Source organism: Agelaius tricolor, unplaced genomic scaffold (assembly GCF_023055355.1).
Source record: "Agelaius tricolor isolate 1412-34295 unplaced genomic scaffold, bAgeTri1.0.p SCAF_38, whole genome shotgun sequence".
NCBI lineage: Eukaryota > Metazoa > Chordata > Aves > Passeriformes > Icteridae > Agelaius > Agelaius tricolor.
Genome location: NW_027269298.1, coordinates 5,690,640 through 5,708,707, shown reverse-complemented (window position 1 = coordinate 5,708,707; position 18,068 = coordinate 5,690,640). Strand labels below are relative to the sequence as shown.

At 48.1% G+C, this 18,068-nt stretch overlaps 1 protein-coding gene across 5 annotated transcripts in view; it reads right to left on the bottom strand.

Moving 5' to 3' along the window:
• MVB12B (multivesicular body subunit 12B) overlaps positions 1 to 18,068 on the bottom strand; it is a 56,147-nt gene that overhangs the window by 5,959 nt on the left and 32,120 nt on the right. For all 5 annotated transcript variants that reach the window (XM_071454275.1, XM_071454274.1, XM_071454271.1 and 2 more), the window contains 2 exons: positions 3,473 to 3,528; positions 2,123 to 2,182 (listed from right to left, as the gene is read on the bottom strand). In XM_071454275.1, the coding sequence (XP_071310376.1) occupies positions 2,123 to 2,182; positions 3,473 to 3,528 (116 nt within the window). The remainder of the gene's footprint in view (positions 1 to 2,122; positions 2,183 to 3,472; positions 3,529 to 18,068) is intronic.

Genomic DNA, 18,068 nt, shown 5'->3' with positions numbered 1-18,068 from the left:
AGCTGTACCAGGGGCTGTGCCCAGGTCATACCAGGGCCTGTACCAGAGTCTGTACCCGGGCTGTACCAGGGCTGTACCAGAGTCTGTACCCGGGCTGTACCAGGGCTGTACCAGGGGCTGTGCCCAAGTCATACCAGGGCCTGTATCGGAGTCTGTACCCGGGCTGTACCCGGGCTGTACCGGGCCTTTACTCCCCGGGGCCGCACCTCCCTGTCGCGATGCTGCAGCCGCTGGCACGCAATAGGCCTCATTTTTCAACACCCAAACGCATAAAGATGTCAGCTCAAACTGTTTACTAATTAACACTTAAAAAGACACAAATTAGATATGCGTGGCTAAGAGCAATTATAATCAAGACGAATCTCTCCAGTCATTGGGGAACTGAGGAAACTCCTAATTGCTGGAACCAATGTTTTAAAATCTGAAATCATGCCAGTTAGCAAATATGTTCATTTAAAGAACATTTCATGTGACTGCACTCAGGAGAATTGACTACAAACATGCAAACAAGGAAAAATATTTCTGTGTAAAATTAAAATTTTAAGCTCTTCTAGATTTACAACTTCTTCATTAAATATATTTGCAAAAAGCAGCCCATGAAAACTTGTAGCAATTCAGTGGTTAAATGAACTGCCTTCCTTATCACTTTAAAAGGAATGATGAATATTGGATTCCCCCTTTACTAATTAGACTCTCTCTAGACGTTTCACACCACGCCAAGCGCAATTGAAGACACGGTGCACCCTGCCAGTGGCCAGACCACTGCCCTCGCTGCACAGCATCCACCACAGAGCTGGAACAGTGACAGTGCCACCACCCTGGCTACCACCTGCACCTGCCCAGGCGCCTGCTCAGTGATTCTACCCTACCCAGGGCAGGCAGGGGTAAAGGACAAACCCCCAGAGCCCTGCTGGGAGACCTGGCAGCAGCACTGTCTGTCCTACACTCTCCTCTCTGTCCTACATCCACCAAATTAGCCATGAAGTGATGGCATGTGCTGCCTACACCTGCACCTCACCACCTCTTCATAGCCCAGCTCTCTGAGCTCTCCCCTGGGCACAGCTGTGCCATCCTGGGGCAACAAGAGCAGTTCAGGTGCAGTCCAGGATTTGCACCTATTTCCATCATTTTCCTGACAGGGTAGAGTCCTGAAATTCAGCTGCCTGCAGCTTGGAGGATGGGTGCATACATCTGCAAACGTGGTGACAGAGAACAGTAATTCTTAGAATTCTTTGGGAATATTTTTTGCGAGGCATCTTGCTCCAGGGAGAATGTTCTGGCTGCTTTGGATATCCAGAAGATTTGCTGTAATGGTGCTATTGCTTGCAAGGGAAATAAAGCCATGCCGAAATTCACAATATTTATATGTGTAGCTCTCTATGTGCAGACAAGATGCTTCATCAAGGAATATGGGCTGCATAATCATACTTTTCATTATGCTGGAACGCACACAGCCTGCTACAGAGCAGGAGCTGTGCGAGAGCGGGCAGGTCTTGGCCTCTCCTCCCTGCCCACAGAAATAATTGCAGTGCTAGTGTCCCCACTCTCCACAGGCCTGTGAGGGCACAAGCAGGGCTGTGCAGCCCAGCCCTCTCCAGGCAGCGCCCAGGCTGCCAGACCTCTCCCACACCAGGCAACACACAGAGGTGATGCAGAAGCAAATTCAGCACCACATGGATTCCCCTGTGGCCTAAGGGACCATCTGCTCCCTGGCCAGCTCAGGGCAAGAGTGGGACAGCAGCCAGGCACGGGCAAGGGCTGCCAGCCCTGAGCACGCCCCGCTCGCAGGGTCCCTCCTGACAGACACTGCCAGTCCCAAACAGAGAGGTGGCATGTGTGCCACGTGGCAGACCCAGTGCCTGAGGCACTGGGTGCATCTGTCAGCCACTGCCCTGTCAGGCAGCATCCTCAGATCCACCACTGCAGACACTGCAGTCCCACGGGGTGCCTGCAAAAGCCCTGCCAAGTGGGCCTGACCATCTTCCTGTACTCAGACAAAACTTTCAGGCACAAGAGGGTGGATCTGGGAGAGACAAGAAAAGTATCTTCCGTAAGGGAAGGGTTCTTAAAAACAAGTGAACACAGCCCTCGTGATTTGCTCAGTGCCTGTCTGGCTACTTACCTCCTTTTCAATTTCTGCAAGGGTTTTGATTGTGATACCCAAGAGATCAACCGGCTGCATCTGGCAAGAAAGAAACAAAAATGTCAAATTCAGGGTCAGGGAGGGGGTGTCTGTTTGTTTGTTTGTTGTTTTGTTCTGTTTCAAGTCAGCAAACACTCCATCACTAGAGATTTAGAGGCGCCATCTGTAAACACAGGCATGATCCTGTTCCTCATTCCAGCAGGAGAGTGAACAGCAGGCGGTGTTGCTCTCCCTCAGCAGACAGCTGACACTCACCTTGGGGCTGCTCCGTGCAGGCAGGCCTGCCCCCTCCCCACTGCAGGGTGGCTCCGTAACTGCACGGCTTCTGTGGCTGCAGCTCGAGGTGTGAGCAGCACCAGCTGCAGGAAGCCCTGACCAAACTGACCATATGGTGGCAATGGTGTCTAAAGGATCCGCGGGGAGGATTAGCACGACCTAATCTCTCTGCATTTGTCCTCACAGCAGGGACTTCAGATTTCTGGGAATAATGGCCCATAAACAACCCTCTCAGAAAGCAAGGGATGTGAAAAACCGCTGTCAGCAGGAAGAAGAAAGCAAAAAGCTGGAGCACTACTGAAAAATCAGACACAGCTGATGGCCCAGTGTTTGCCTTAACAGCTTCCTGTAAATTGATTTTTAAAAAGATGCTGCTTTAGGATCAGATGGATTTGGGAACTGGTAGTGGGATGCTGAATCTTTGAGCTCTGGATCATCAACCTTAACAAGCACTGGTCCAGTGGCACCCAGAGGTCATTCTGAACCAGGAGCGGTGTTTCTGTTTGGTGAAGCAGACGTGCCCTGCTGTGCTGGCAGCAGCACCTGCTGTGGAGCAGGCAGCACCCAGTGCCCTCTCCAGCTCCCCCACAGCCAGGCAGGACCCTGGGCGCAGCTGATGGCACTGGAGTGCACTGTGCCATTAACAAGGCCCTGAACTTCTGCAGTGACAACAGGAAGTAGTAAAGCTGTTGGCACTATGCCATCCTCACAGCAGGTAAATGCAGGAGAGCTCCACCTCTGCAGCTTTCTTTACAATCTATGCTAAGAAATTAGAAATGCTTTCAGCACCAGGGAGTCCCACTGCCATTCCTATTTTTGATGGTAATAAACCTTGAAATCCCAGGACAATTCAGTTTTAGAAGCAATCTGGCAAAAGCCTTTCCCATCTAACGGGCAGCTATTGTGACATGCAACCTCGGCCCGTCTCAAGCACTGGGTATGTATTAGGCCCCACAACAGAATAGCTCCCAGAAGCAGGTAATTTGTCTTGATGTTTTGTGATCACTCCCCATGAAACAATGGATTTCAGACACTGGAGAACAACAAACTCACCCCTTCAGGAGCACAGGCAAACTTCTCCGAAATCATAAAAGGCACTCCATCCATTGCTGAAAGGGACAAGACATCACATGTGACGTTTCCAGCTGCCTTCTGACATGCAACTTCACACATTCCCAGTGACAGATCAAGCGTTCACAGCACTGACACATGACTGATTGCTCCCAAACGTTACTGCCAGCCTTTTTGTCCCTTTAAACTGCCAGTGGTTTCTTTACATTTAAGACATAGCTGGGTCGGTCCCTACCAAGCCAGGAATCCAACAAATTCTCCTTGCTCTATCCATATACAATTTCATGGCCTCAATTTTGCATTTTCCAATTTCGTGCAGCTGGCAAAGCAGGACAGTATTTGAAACTAGAAGGACTCAACTTCTATTTATCACCTCCTCACCAAACCAGTTCAGCACTCGGCGGTGTCTGAGCAGAAGAATAAGGGACAGTTGGTTCAGGGGACTTGCAGCCCCCAAAGCAGTCAGCACCACCACCTGTGTAGCAGGCAGTAAGCTGCCAGCACCTGGGCAGGATGATGGCAAACACCTAGGGCCAAGCACCCTCCCCAGCCTGGCTGTTGCTAGTGTAAACTCAATAGTGAGCAGTGGCTCAAACACTAGCAAACCACATCTGGAGGATGTAAACCAGCGGAATATGAAGACAGACATGAGCACATGACACCACATGGCACAGCCTCATGTCACATGGCCCAGATCTTTCTGCAGCATAGCCTTAATGGTACTCAGAGCACTGTTTGCCTTTATACCATCTTGTACATTCATCCTAGTGCAATGATGTTCAGTGTTTGAGTCTTGCTATCACCATGTCACAGGAAGCCTCCCACAAGACGTGGTAGTACAAGGGAGACATTTTTAAAACACGTAACTCAACAATTTGCACAGAAGACTGAAAAGGGCATGTTTCGAAGGCAGCTCACACCCCAGATACACCCCCTTTATTGCACTTACACCTTTAACATCTGAAGTCTTTAAATTTCAACTCTGAAAGAAAAAAAACTTCAAATCAGAGCAAATTTAAGCCCTGAGAGGCCCTCCACTGATCATCAAATAGGGTTTTCTTTCAGAAAGCATCTGCACCCACAAACCCGGTGCTCCTCTCTCTGCTGTTTCTAACTTCTACAGCACCACTGAGGTACCATGTTAGTGATTAAACAAGGGTCATTTAAGAAGACTCAGCCTTTTACATTCGCTTTGTCTACTTTCAATATAAACCCCCCCTCCACTGGAGTAATTTTGTTATCAAAGGTGCTGCGTGGCAGCCACAGCGCAAAGGAAAACAAAAGGAAACAGATGAAAAGCAGCATCACCAAATCCAGGAAGTTTTAAACTGAAAGACCATCTGCACTTGTTATCCGACAGGAGCCCTCTTTGATCAGCCACACGCCAGCTTTAGTAAAGCAATCTAAAGCCTGAGCTAGGGAGAGTGTGCGTCCCCAGAGCCCCCGTCCCCGCTCCGGCCCACCCGGAGCTCAGCACGCACAGCAAAGCAGCAGATAAAAGCAGGGTGAGCCAAAGGCTCCGCAGCGCAATTAGCACTCTCCTAAACAAACGAGCTTCAACAGAGCTGTAATTAAGCAGGCCTGTAATTAAGTATATGCCCTTTATCATAACGATCATGCTTAAAAATGGCACGATGCATGGAAGTGTGTTATTAATGCTGTGCTCCCCAAGCGCGGGAGCGTGTGCGGAGCTGCTGTGTCAGGCCCGTCACCAGCCTGCTGCTAAAATGCATTAAAGGCAGAAAGCAGAAAACAAGGTGCTCGTTCAGCGTCTCCTTTCTCAGCCAGGCACCGGTGTCACGAGGGTTTAAATACCACCAGTTCTGGAAACTTTACAGAAACGAAGCCCTGGGCGGCCACTGCCACTGCCTGCCCCAGCACCAGGAGGGCAGCAGCCCTCACCCCCTCACCCCGTGGCTCAGCTGGGCTCCAGGAGCCCTTTGGCCAGCCAGGGGGCTGCAGGCAGGCAGGGGGACCCCCAGGACAAGATGCATGGGGAGCAGTGCTCCCCCCTTGCATCTGCTCTCCCTGGCTGAGCAAGTGCCCTGAACAAAGCAAATGCTCTGGGGGCAGGAGCCTTCTGTGCCCCCCATCTCACCTGTGGGGTCCCCTGCTCGCAGGATGAGACACCCACTGCTGCTGCCCAAGATGGGCTTTTTCACATTCACAAGGACTCCAAGGGTGTGCTCTTCTCCCTCAAATGAACAAAATAAAATCGGGTTTCAGAAGGAAAACTGTTTCCGACGGCTGTTTGCTGCCTCCCAGGACCAACTCCTTCCTGAGGGTCACAGCTAATTAACTCAGGCACTGCAATTAGTTAAAGAGTTGAAAGGAACCGGCAGCCAAAGCCAACCTGGCAAAGCCCAGCCCCAAAGGACAGTGTTCCCATGCATCCCTGACAGCAGAAGGGGATGGATGCCTCGGTGAGGCGAAGTGGACGTGTCCCTTCATCGGTGCAGGACCACCGAGCACACAGCCTGCTGGCTACTCCTTCACTGTGATTTACCAGGACTTGCTCTCGGGCCCTAGTGGGGAGGACACCAAAGCATGCTCTATAATTCAGCTTGCTAGCTCGCTTAGAAATCCTCTCTTTAATCTGTGAAAGTATTGTCACCCTTCTCTAAGCACTCGAGAGATGCTGCCTTCTGTGCCGCAGACTCCAACTAAATCTCAGTTGTCAAATTAGTAATTCATCTTTCTTGAATAACTATATTTTTAGCCAAGCTACCAGATTTAAATAATCAGACCTGCCAATGCTACCCTAATTTAAACATGCTGACGAACTTTCACAGGCAGCATCAGCTAACATAATGAGTTTCTGGATGACAAAGAACTTCAGACGGTAGTTCTCTACACTACCCAGCGTAATAAGCACTTGCTCTTTTCTACAATGTGCACATAAAAGAGAAATCTAAATAATAGTTGCTGTAATTATCTTGAAAAATATGTGGTGATTAATGGTGATTATGAAAATCTGTATAATTGTTCGCTAACGCTCCAAAGATCAGATGTTCTCTTGAAGCAACCATCAGTGGAGAAGTTGGAAACACAAAAGCTTCCAAGCTGCCGTCCATGAGAGTGGGATGACCTGTGCCAGCTCAGCCCTCACCCTGCCGTGACCTCTGCCCGAGGTTCCAGGATGTCCACCATGTGACACGTGTGTCATTGTGGCTGAAAGCACCAAGTTCAACCTGTTATTTATGCAAATAATTAATTACTCTTGTATCCAACTCACAGTTTGTCATGACACATTAATGACTTGATAGACTTCTATGAACTAGTGAGCACAGGACAGCAGAGCGCTTTTATCGTCATTTAATTTAAAAACGATCCTGTGTGAAATTATCTAGTTGTGAGTGATGGAAGCATAAAGAACAGACTCAGCAAAGCTTCTTTTGGATCATTGCTTTATTAATGGTAACGTCAGGGAAATGAAAAATGCTAACATTGTCATATTTAACTCCTGGGTACAGATGAATCGCTGCCTCAGAGCCTGGCAGGCTCCGTTTGCACACTGCAGTGAGCGCTAATTCCTCATACCCCGATTGTGGGGATACACAGCCACAGAAGAGTTTATACACCTTAACTCCCAAGGAAATAACAGCTGTTTCTGCATTAAATTCTCACCATAAGCTTTTATAGCTTTGGATTTCTTTATTGCTGTTTTTGCATAGCCTGTTACACTAGAATTTTCAATTTCTGATATTAAAAATATTTAAATAAATAAACAAATCCCTTGCAAAATGTTTTCCTGCATGACTGAAAATGAGGAACTGCTAATCCAAACCAACAAAAAACCCAACACTGAGTGCACTACTACCACCTTTAAAATTTAAATGACCTTAGATTTTAGAAAGGGCTTCCTCTAATGCTGCAGAACTGTTCCAATTTTCCCCAGACCTGAATGCTAACAGAGTGTTTATCCTTTACCAAGAAGAGTATTTCATAAACCAGCCTACAGCAACACCATAAAACCAGCAGAGCTCCCCTGCTTAGAGAACACTTGATTTTCAGCTAAATGGCACCAGAGGAATCTGAAAGCAGATTGAGAATCAGGGGCTGGCACAGAGATTTAAACAGCAACCTGAACAGTAAATGTGTGTGTTCTTTGTGCTACAGTGCACCGAGGCCCATATGGAACCACACCAAATCACTGACGGCAAAACCTCAGGGCCAAAACCAAAAGCAGCCTTTCCTGACAGCTCCTGCCAAGCCAGCTGCACAGGGAACCTGCAGCTGTCCCAGCTGTGCTCCCCAGCTGCAGACACCAACCCCAAGATGCACACTACAGCTTCTTTGTGTCATACAGAGAAGCACAGAGGTGCAGGCAGGGGCACAGGCAGGGGCACAGAGGGGTGCAGGGCTCATCTCTGCTTGCCCAAGGTAAGCATGAGCACGAGCCCAAGCTCATGAAAGCCCCAGAGCACTTCACGTGGCTGCGGGGGCAGCTGCAGGTCCTGTGGCTCCTGGACAACAGGAGCTGTCCCCAGGGCTGTCGAGGGGACACAGCCAGCTGGGAATGCCCAGCCCAGTGCCCAGTGCCCGGTGCCCAGGCCTGGCCAGGCAGCAGGATGGCAGCAGCACCAAACCACCCAATGCCTGGTGCAGTGAGCGGGACAGCAGGGTCCTCCTGGGCTGGGGAAGGAACCTCTGCTTTGGGAAAGCTTTACAGCTTTCCTGTTCCTCTTGAAATGACTTTGATTAAAAAACCAGACCTGGACTAAATTTTCATTTTTGCTAATTTGATTGTCAGCCTTGATTTTCTTCGTTTCCTGCATAGCTCATGACATGGCACAATTAGTTCTTTACTGCTAAGATCAAGCCATGAAAACACTTGAAAAAGTACCCCTGGATTTGATTATTTTCTTTTTTAAATAAAGTGAAGGTTAAGTACCGCATGGTGACGCCTAAGGAGCACCTCAGCACTGTGACTCCATCAGCACCAGAGAACATGGAGAGACTTCAAACAAGCTCTTCAAATTGCAAGTGTTTAGGAGCTCTTGATTTTATTATTTTTTAATAAAATGTCCCCTTTGAAGTCTCTGCACCACACTAAACTTCAAAGATCACACCTTAGCATGTGCTGTTTCCAAGCCACAGCCCCTAATTAATTAGAGCAGAGCAGATACAAACCAGGGCACTTGTGTGGGGCTGAGGCAGAGCTGGGACAGGGCCTGCTTAGTGATGGGGAGGCAAAGGCAAAGGAAAGGCAAAGGCAAAGGCAAAGGAAAGGCAAAGGCAGAGGCAGAGGCAAAGGCAAAGGCAAAGGCAAAGGAAAGGCAAAGGCAAAGGAAAGGCAAAGGCAGGGACTCCTCCAGCGTCTGCTCATGGCTGTGTGCTGAGGAGAAACCCAGACTCTTTTCCACTCCCTTCAGCTCTGGCTGTAAGGACAGACTCCTTGGAAGTCATTAAACGTGTAATGTCTGTCTGCATGGCCGGGCAGCGCAGGCTGCAGCAGCAGTTGCAAAAAGCATCTCGGGCAGCCCCACAATGGCCGCAGTGTTCCCTGGCCGGCAGCTGTAAATTCCTGCTGCTTGATGAGAGAAACATCCACACGGCTTCCAGGGCTGCAGGGCAGGGGCAGGGGGTATTAAATCCACAGGCTGCGTATTGTTACAGTGTCTGGCCCCGGAAGCTTTTTCCTTAGCTGAGCCACCTACGGTGTGTGGTGGGATCTGGTGCCACTGTGACAGTCCTGGGCTCCCCAGACTCTGGACAGCAGCCAGGTCACTGCCAGGGGCAGATGCTCACACTTGCAATGATGCTGTGATCCTGCCCAGCAGCACCCCGCACTCTCCAGCAGTGCAGTGAGTGACCAACATCTGTCCCACAGGGCTCCCAGGGGAGACAAAGGTGCACGGTCCTCTCTTTACATGGTTTTGGTCTAAGAGACTCAAGTTATTTTTAACACACAGCAGCTTTGTGTTTCCAATAAAAGCAGGAGAAAGAAACTAGATCAGCTGCCCTGACAGCACCATGCTCTCCATTCTGCAAGCATGCCTGCAAGTTAGTGGAAAGAAATCCTGAGCATGGCTAGGAAGGATGCGGGGATAGCCATCTTCTGCCCTGGAGCTCACTGGCGCCCAGAACACGCTCCCCCATCCCATGGAGCATCCACCCAGCCACAAGAGCCTCGACACAGACCCGAGTGAGGCCTCCAGGCTGCAGAGGATGGCACAGGGCACAGGCACGCAGCACTGCCTGGCTGCAGGGAAGGTCCCTGTGCCGAGGCTGGTGCTGAAGGCCAGGGGAGGTGCCCTCCTGCCCACAGCCAGGCACAGAGCCACGGCCCTGCCCAGCCAAAAGCCCTTCTGCAGGAGGAGACCCACTGTGCCACGCAGAATCCACATCTTCTAATGGGATTTCATTTTTAAGTGCTCAAAATCATTACTGGAACCACATATTTCTATCAGGTAAATTTCATTTGCATATGCAAATGATATCCAAATACACTGCACCATTAATATGATCAGTAATTACATAATAATAGTCACCAATCTCCACACACATCAAACTTACAGTTTTGTAGCTATTAAGGAAACTGTGCTTTGTAATTAAGATAATCCTCATTTCCAGATGCTAATTAACTATATAATAATTAGCTTCTTTTGCTAATGCAAATGAAGTATTTTCATCCTTATTGGTAAAAGATTTGCTTATCACTTAAAAAAGAGACAACCTAGAAATAATCCCTCCTCCTCCCTAAAGGTGAAAAGGCAACTCCATTTTTATCAGTCTCATTTGTGAATGTAAATTAGCCCTGATTAATCAAATCACAGATTAATGTGCCCATCCTGTAGCACGGCCAGTGCCTGGCGTGCCCCCAGCCCTCGGAGGATGAGGAGAGCCCGTGGCCAGAGCAGCCCCCGGCTCCTTTCCGCCGGTGCTGGCACTGCAGAGCCCCCGGGCGCCAGCGCCCGCAGGGACACACGGTGCCACCCAGCCAGCCGAGAGCACCGGGAGCCGTGCCAGCCAGCCGAGAGCACCGGGAGCCGTGCCAGCCTGAGGCTGTGCCGCCAGCCTGGGGCACAGGGGCAGCGCTGCCAGCCTGCCACGCCACCGCGGCACGGCCTGGCCCCGGCGCAGCGCATTCATCATCTGCTAAACCAATCCACCCACTCTGCACCACCATTTGTCATTAATTATGCTAATCAGCACACCATTACTCTCCGATGACACCACGGCACTTATTAGCCAGTTATGGTTTTTCAAAAGCGCAGCTCATTGTGTATGTGAGTGCTGCGCCTGCATTAGCCTACAGGGAAGAAATGTCCAATTATGAAAAGAAAAAATTTGCTATTATCTCCCTCTAACAAACCAATTTAGTAATTATAAAAGTCTCTGAACTCAGAAGGATTTGTTAAGAAGAGCTGAGTGATGAAACCAGAGAATTTTCTTTGCAATAACTTTCTGAGTTGGAATTGAAGTGACAACAGAGAATGAGCAGTTTTTATTATCTTAATTACAACTCTTGCATCTTCACTTTAGATGATCAAAAAGCAGAATTTATATAAACACAGGCATATTTGGCTCTTCCATTAACCCATCTGATTTGTTTATTTTAACAGATATGCAGCCAAATGTGTGTAACATGTCACAGACCCCGAGACGGGCCTGGCCAGTTCCCAACGCGCAGCTCTGAAGCGTTGGATGTTGGGTGCAGCAGGCACCCACGCAGAGGCACCCATGCAGAGGCACCCAGGCAAAGCCCCTGCACACCTGAGGCACACACCAGGGTGGGGGACACCATCCCAGCAGCAGGGACACCGCCCCATGCTGACACAGCTAAAGGGATGGAGCCAGGCCCTGGAGCGTCCCTGGAAATCTGGCTTTGTTGGAACATCCAATTCCTCCACAATTCCTATGTTGATCTGCTCACTGCAAGGAGACACCACTGGTTTTAGAAGCTTAATATGTGTTAAGAGCTCATTAATATCATCAGAGTAAATGGGCCTATTAAAACATCTTTAAGCAATATCTGAACATACATCTCCCTAAACTATATTTAATGACTGTACTTAAGATACATTATATGAAAGTCTTAATGAGACATTAGATAGCATTTTGAAGATTAAAATTAGAGAATCCATATAAAGTCTGTCCACTTAATTTAGCCTTAAGCTACACTGATGAAATACATTACCACCAAATTATTACTTCATTAGAACAAATATTTTCTAATAATTTCTGATTTATGCCATTAGTTGTCTCCATATATATTATATATTCGTATCTATATGTACATATAAAAGTATACACAAAACAATTTTCTAGTTCAAGAGGAGATGGGAGAAATTCTGAGCTTTCTAACGGCTGGGTTAATTACTTGTCTTTTTTTTCTATTGAGTTAAAGATATGCAGTATTCATAACAGTCCATTTGTGGTGCCCCCGCTTATCCATGAGCCATAAGGTCATTTTTTAAACATTTGCTGGTTTGCTTTTCAAGGATCAGTAAGATGCCTCGGGCCTGGCATGCAGTGATGCTGTGATCCCGCCTCTGTGCCCTCTGCAGAGGTTGAGGCTGGTGGCAGTGCAGCCCCCAGGCAGGTCCCAGCCCAGGGCTGAGCAGGACCCTTGTCCTTGTGGCCCAGAGAGGGCTGGGACCCACCAGAATTACCCAGGGCCTGCAGCACTGCCATGGCACTGCCCCTGCTGCTCTGCCCAGGGATGGGCACCCACCCTACGACAGCCAGGCCACAGGACACCTCCAGCAAACAACTGAGTCACGGCCAAAACAAACCGCAATAAACTTATTAGCAAGAGGGTTTTATGTGTGGTTTATTTTGTATAAACAGCTTTTCATTAGATAAATGAAGCCCAACAACCTTTACAAATGTTTTCAATTATGAAATGATGCCATTGAGATATCTGGATGGTGATAATCAGGGAAAACACCAGTGACATCTCCTGCTCGGAGCTGGAACGTGCTGCCTGCATGGCTGCTCCTCCCAGTCCCATCCCACACCAGGCAGTTACTGACTCCTGCTTTATTTGATGGAATCTGTAGCAACAACACTATTTACATTTATTCTGCCCGAGCCTTCTATCCAAAAGAGCAAACATCTCATTGTAACAATTTTGCATTTTTAACTGTGCGAATTAAGCATTCTTCATAAATAACAGCCTGGTTTGCTGCACTGCAACTCCTTTTTATTAGCAGCACAGAAATGCACAATGAGCAACGTGTTCTATTATTCTTTGTCAAATCACAGAATGCTACATTAGAATAACTCTGCTGGTCAATGTAATATAGTAGATTAAATTCAACTTCTGTGCAAAACCCACTGTAAAACAGCATGATAAGAAGGCTATAAAAAATTTAATTTTACTCCAAACTCCATCAGAAAAAAAAAATGGTGTGAAAAGTAATTTTGCATAATCAGTACACGCCATCTGGAACAATTAACTGATTTCTATAGAACTATGAGGATCAGTCATATCTGCTTATTAAAGATCAGAAATTATACAAGTAATAAATCCTTGAAAAAACTAAGCGTACTCCTGCCTGTCAATGCTATTTTAACTTCAAATACTGAAGAACGCCTGATAAGGCTGAAAAGAAGAGATTAATATATGCAAATTACATCCAGCATTTAAAATCCCCAACAACTGTCTCTGGTTTTCTGTCCCTTATTGCTGCCTTTATGTTTTATTCATACACCAACTCACCTGTCACTTCATAAGCTATAATATTATGGGGGGTATTATTAAACAGCATAAAGCCAAGCTTTAATTGGAAAGCTTCATTGCATTTTCCAATTATTTGGAGTAAATTAAAAGCAGATGCACATAGTTTAATAAGGAGTCTAATATCAGTTCCGGGAAATCAAAATTCATTGTCATTACTATGCTGTGATAGTTTTGCAAACTGTACTCAATTTTGGAGGTTTTGAAAAGAAAATCTGTCCCTGCAATCTGTTAATTGTCATTCGGTTAATAACTGTTTAAATATCCAAACCTCTGAGCGGCTCCCTATTTAAAAAAAAATTAAACTCTGGCACTCAGCAAAGCAAAACAAACACAGCGCAGGCCACCCCAAGGTTGTGCTCCATGGGAACGGCACCAGTCCCACAAGCTCATCCTCCTCCATCAGCCACGGGCCTTCACCCATGCTGCTGTCCTGGGATCCCCGTCCCCTCAAAGGGATCACCCTTCCCTCCATCAGCCAGGGGCCTTCACCCTTCACTGCTGCTGTGGGGTGAGGACACCCCTGTCCTGGGATCCCTGTCACCTCAAAGGGATCACCCTTCCCTCTGTCAGCCACTGGCCTTCACCCTTCACTGCTGCTGTCCTGGGATCCACGTCCCCTCAAAGGGATCACCCTTCCCTCCATCAGCCACGGGCCTTCACCCTTCACTGCTGCTGTCCTGGGATCCCTGTCACCTCAAAGGGATCACCCTTCCCTCCATCGGCCACGGGCCTTCACCCATGCTGCTGTGGGGTGAGGGCACCCCTGTCCTGGGACCCACGTCACCTCAAAGGGATCACCCTTCCCTCTGTCAGCCACTGGCCTTCACCCTTCACTGCTGCTGTGGGGTGAGGGCACCCCTGTCCTGGGATCCATGTCATCACCTTCCTCCATCACCCCGCTGCGGATGTGCCACCAGCCTGTGCCCGGCACACCTGCTCATACATAATGTATGGATCCAGGGTTACAGCCAGCCACTCCTCTCAGCAGAGACGAGCAGCCTCCCTGGAAGGTGATGTGTGAGCTGGGGAGCACGGGTGAAGCCCACATGCCCCAGCAGAGGGGACAGGGCTCCCACGCCTGCCTGCCGCGCCAGAGGGAGCCAGGACCACGCGAGGGCAGGGCAGCAGCCGGCCAGGGCCTCCACCCCCCCTGCCAGCACACGACAGCAGCAAAGGAAAGCAGCAAATGGCACTTTGGACAACAGCAGGTTCATCAAAAAATTGTCTGTCTTAAAAACGTCACCTGGGAGAGAACTCATGGCTCCATCATCCCCATTTGGGGTTGGTGTCCCAGCACAGCCTGGGTAACGTGGGGCACGCTGACACCGCACACCAAAAGGGTTTGCACACCATGGATGGCATAATTTCATAAGAAACATACTTTTTGTATCTCATTAAGTATAGCGTTAAGTAACACACTTCCCTTTCTGAAATATGCAGCTGCAGCATTTTACATGAGACTCCAGCCTCCCTGAACTGCTGGATATTAATAGAGTCTTTCATAGCTGGAAGATTATCCAGGTCTCTTAGTCCAAAGACTGGAAATTGCACTAGGGTAAAGAACAGGCTGACTTTAATCTCAGCTTCAGGAAAGAGGTTTCAATGCAGAATAAAGCTTGTGTCACAACTTGTCTGGCTTTTGGACCATCCTGATTAAAATTCAGTGTCACAAAATATATATTTAGTTACGCTTCTACTCTTAAAAAGCACAAAGAGCTGAAGTGAAGGGATGGGGACCGACAGTAGGATGCAGCACAGGACCTCCCCTTCCAAGACTGGGGGTCCCAAAACCCTTGAGCATTAGAGGCAATTGCAGAACCACCAGGAACTGTGCTAGAAGATGAAGATAAAAGCAATCCTTGTGCACTGATCCAAAGAATAGAATCTCCCTTTTTTTTCAGAATTACCTGTTTTAGTGAAGTAAACACACTGTGACAAGTGCATAATTTAATTATCTACAAAAATAATGAAGCAAAACAATAGTTTGTAGAAATAAATTATTAACCTCTGATTAAAACACCTGTCCTTCTGTACACAGAAGAGAGCTACTGTGTCTTTTAAAAGGAAACAGACAAGTAAGGAAGTGGCACATGTGGCCAGATAACCTGGCATTTTGCAACAAGGAGGAAGTTGACATATGGGCACTGAAAATATAACAACATCTGAATTTAGAAAGACCTCTGAAAGAGACTTTTGTCACTACCAAAGTAAAAAAGAAAAAAACCGAGGGGGATGGGGGAGTAGATACCCACAGGCATTTCCCAGTTGGCCCCTCCTGGGCAGGAGGAATCCGGCAGCAAAGTGCTGTCTCAGGAGCAGCGTGAGAAGCAAACGCTTCCCACGCCACTGCCCAGGGAGGTGGCACCTGCCCCCTGCCGAGAGCCCCAGCCCGCAGGAGGAAAAGCAACTCGGTTTCCTTTCCAGGAATCCACTGGCTTTGATATTTTTCCAGACCATTAACATCAGTTTCCAGTCTCTCTGCTGCCTCCAGAGAGCTGGATCAGAACCCTGCGTGAGCGCCAAACGTCGCTGCAGTGCCTGCAGGAGCAGCCCATCCTCCTGCAGCCCAGCCCAGCCCAGCTGCCCCTCGTGGCATGGCCAGAGCCTGGCTCACCTCGCCCTGGCTGGGCTGCGCCAGGCTGAACCCTCTGCCCTCCCCAGCAGGCTCTGCCCGGGGCTTCCTGCTGGGAATGCTCACCTGGGTGACCCAGCAGGTGGAGCCTGGACCAGAGCCTCTGCTCACAAATGTTTCCCTCTCCAAACTCTCCCACCGCAGTTTGCTCTGACCTTTCACAGAAAGTGTCTTAAAGAGGGCAATAAATATTTAAATATCATAAAAAACTACTTCTATATAAATATAATAAATACCCATTTAAGTAAATATTTACCTCCCTAAGGTAATAAATACTGGTGTGTGACTCCAGAATAAACAAGCCAGAGCTGTGGAGAAACTGGCACTGTAAGAGCTGCACAGGGAAACCTCCTCCTTCATGGCATGCTGGCACACACACTGCAGCCAACACTGCGCTGGCAGCCGGCCGCGCTTCCCTTCCCCGCTCAGCCGCCTTCTCACAGCAAAATACCTCACACAAGTAACTTGAGATGTACCAATAAAGTGTTTAAAGACCACAAAACAGTACCTTTAAGGTAGGAAATACATGCAAAGGCATCTCAGCCTTCCATTTGATGACGGCTGGAAAACCCATGGCTCCCCAGCAAAACAGCAAGTGTTGCGGTCTCAGTCACAGCACGGGCGTTCCTTTATTGGAAGATAAAGCGTGCTATGTTTTTTGGGATCTGACATCTCAGCTCCAACCCATGGCTTAGACATTGCTTCTCTCCTCCTAAAGGGAATGAAAACCTTCACCTGCAGCTCAGCAAGGTCTTGAACTGAACTGAGAATGCTTCGGGTAGTGAGAGATGCTGCGCTTCTGGATCCTGTTTTATTTCCAAGGATTAACATGACTTGAGCATGGATGCCCAAACTTATGGATGACATATTAGTACATCCAGGTAACATCATTTCTTAAGGTACTTGCACAAATATTTTGACAATACAATTTCTATCCTAATCAGAGAACAGGCCAAGAAAGGGAGTGAGATTGTTCTGGAGTCAAATTACACAAACTTGTCTGCTGCTGCCCCAAAACACATCTATCTGTAATACAATGCTGAAGATGGCTACAGGGAAATTTCAGGGGAAAAAAAAGACAACCCTGTTGAGCAGAATGCACAGTTCACTGGCAGCAAGGGCTGGAACCCACTGCTTAGTAACTTCAGAGTGTCACTGTGGTGTTAGAGCCATCCAATTAAGTGAGGCCTGCAGAATATTTACACTCCTACGTCTCTTGGTTCCTGAAAGGGTTAAAGCTTATTATTAGCATATAATTTACAGGTCCCTTCTCCCAGGAAAGAAATAATGCACGGTAAATGCCACATTCGTTTTAATAATACATGTTACAGTCTGTGCCCAACATCTGCACAAAGGTAAAGCAGACAGATTTTTTTGACATGTCCCACTCTGCCATTGAAACACAGGCTTTTTGTTTTGTAAGTGATGGAAGGTTTAATCAAGAAAGCAGGCAATTCATCAATCGAAACAAGGCTGCTCACACTGCCCTGACAGCACACACATGGTTTTATACAGAAGAAACCTGGCCACCTGTCAGCAGCACCTTTTACATCAGGATATACAAATACACTGGGTGATCAATCCTCCAGCTCTTCCCATTCATTTCTTCATTTTCTTATTGTATTTTTCTTTATGCTAGATGTTGCCCTCATTCTCTGCAGGAATAGATGGGAGACAAGGCAGGCTATGGCTGTTTATACACTATCATAAAAATTTATATACCCTTAGAGTGACTTATTTCCCTTCTATTTGAGCACCATTATTATAAATAATTTTTCACTTCATTGAGGAATTTTCCCTGTATGTTATTATCTGTGCCTGCCTGCAAGGGCTGCCTCTCCCTCACTGTGCTTGTGCCTCTGATAAGCCAAAGCAATATGCTGGCAGAAGATGCTCAAGTCTGAAATGAAGGCAGTATGTAGTCACAACAACATCTTAATTAAACTGAAGGCCATGAGGAAAGACTGTGCTGTGAAATACTGAGCCATGTCTGTCAACAGGTTTGTCTGGAGCGAGGCATTCTTCTTCCAGCAGCTGCCTGCCCCGGCATGCACATTAAACCTGGCAGCTCCTCAGCATCCTGCTCCCAGCAGCACCCACAGACGTTCTGCACATCACAAACCCTAATTCTGCCTTTGGGCTGGGTGCACGGCACGGGGTGGGACGAGGGAGGCTGCTGGGCACAAGGATGATGCCAGCAGTGCCAGTGCTGCAGTGCCATGGCTCGTGACAGGCTCTGGGCACTGCTTCCCTAT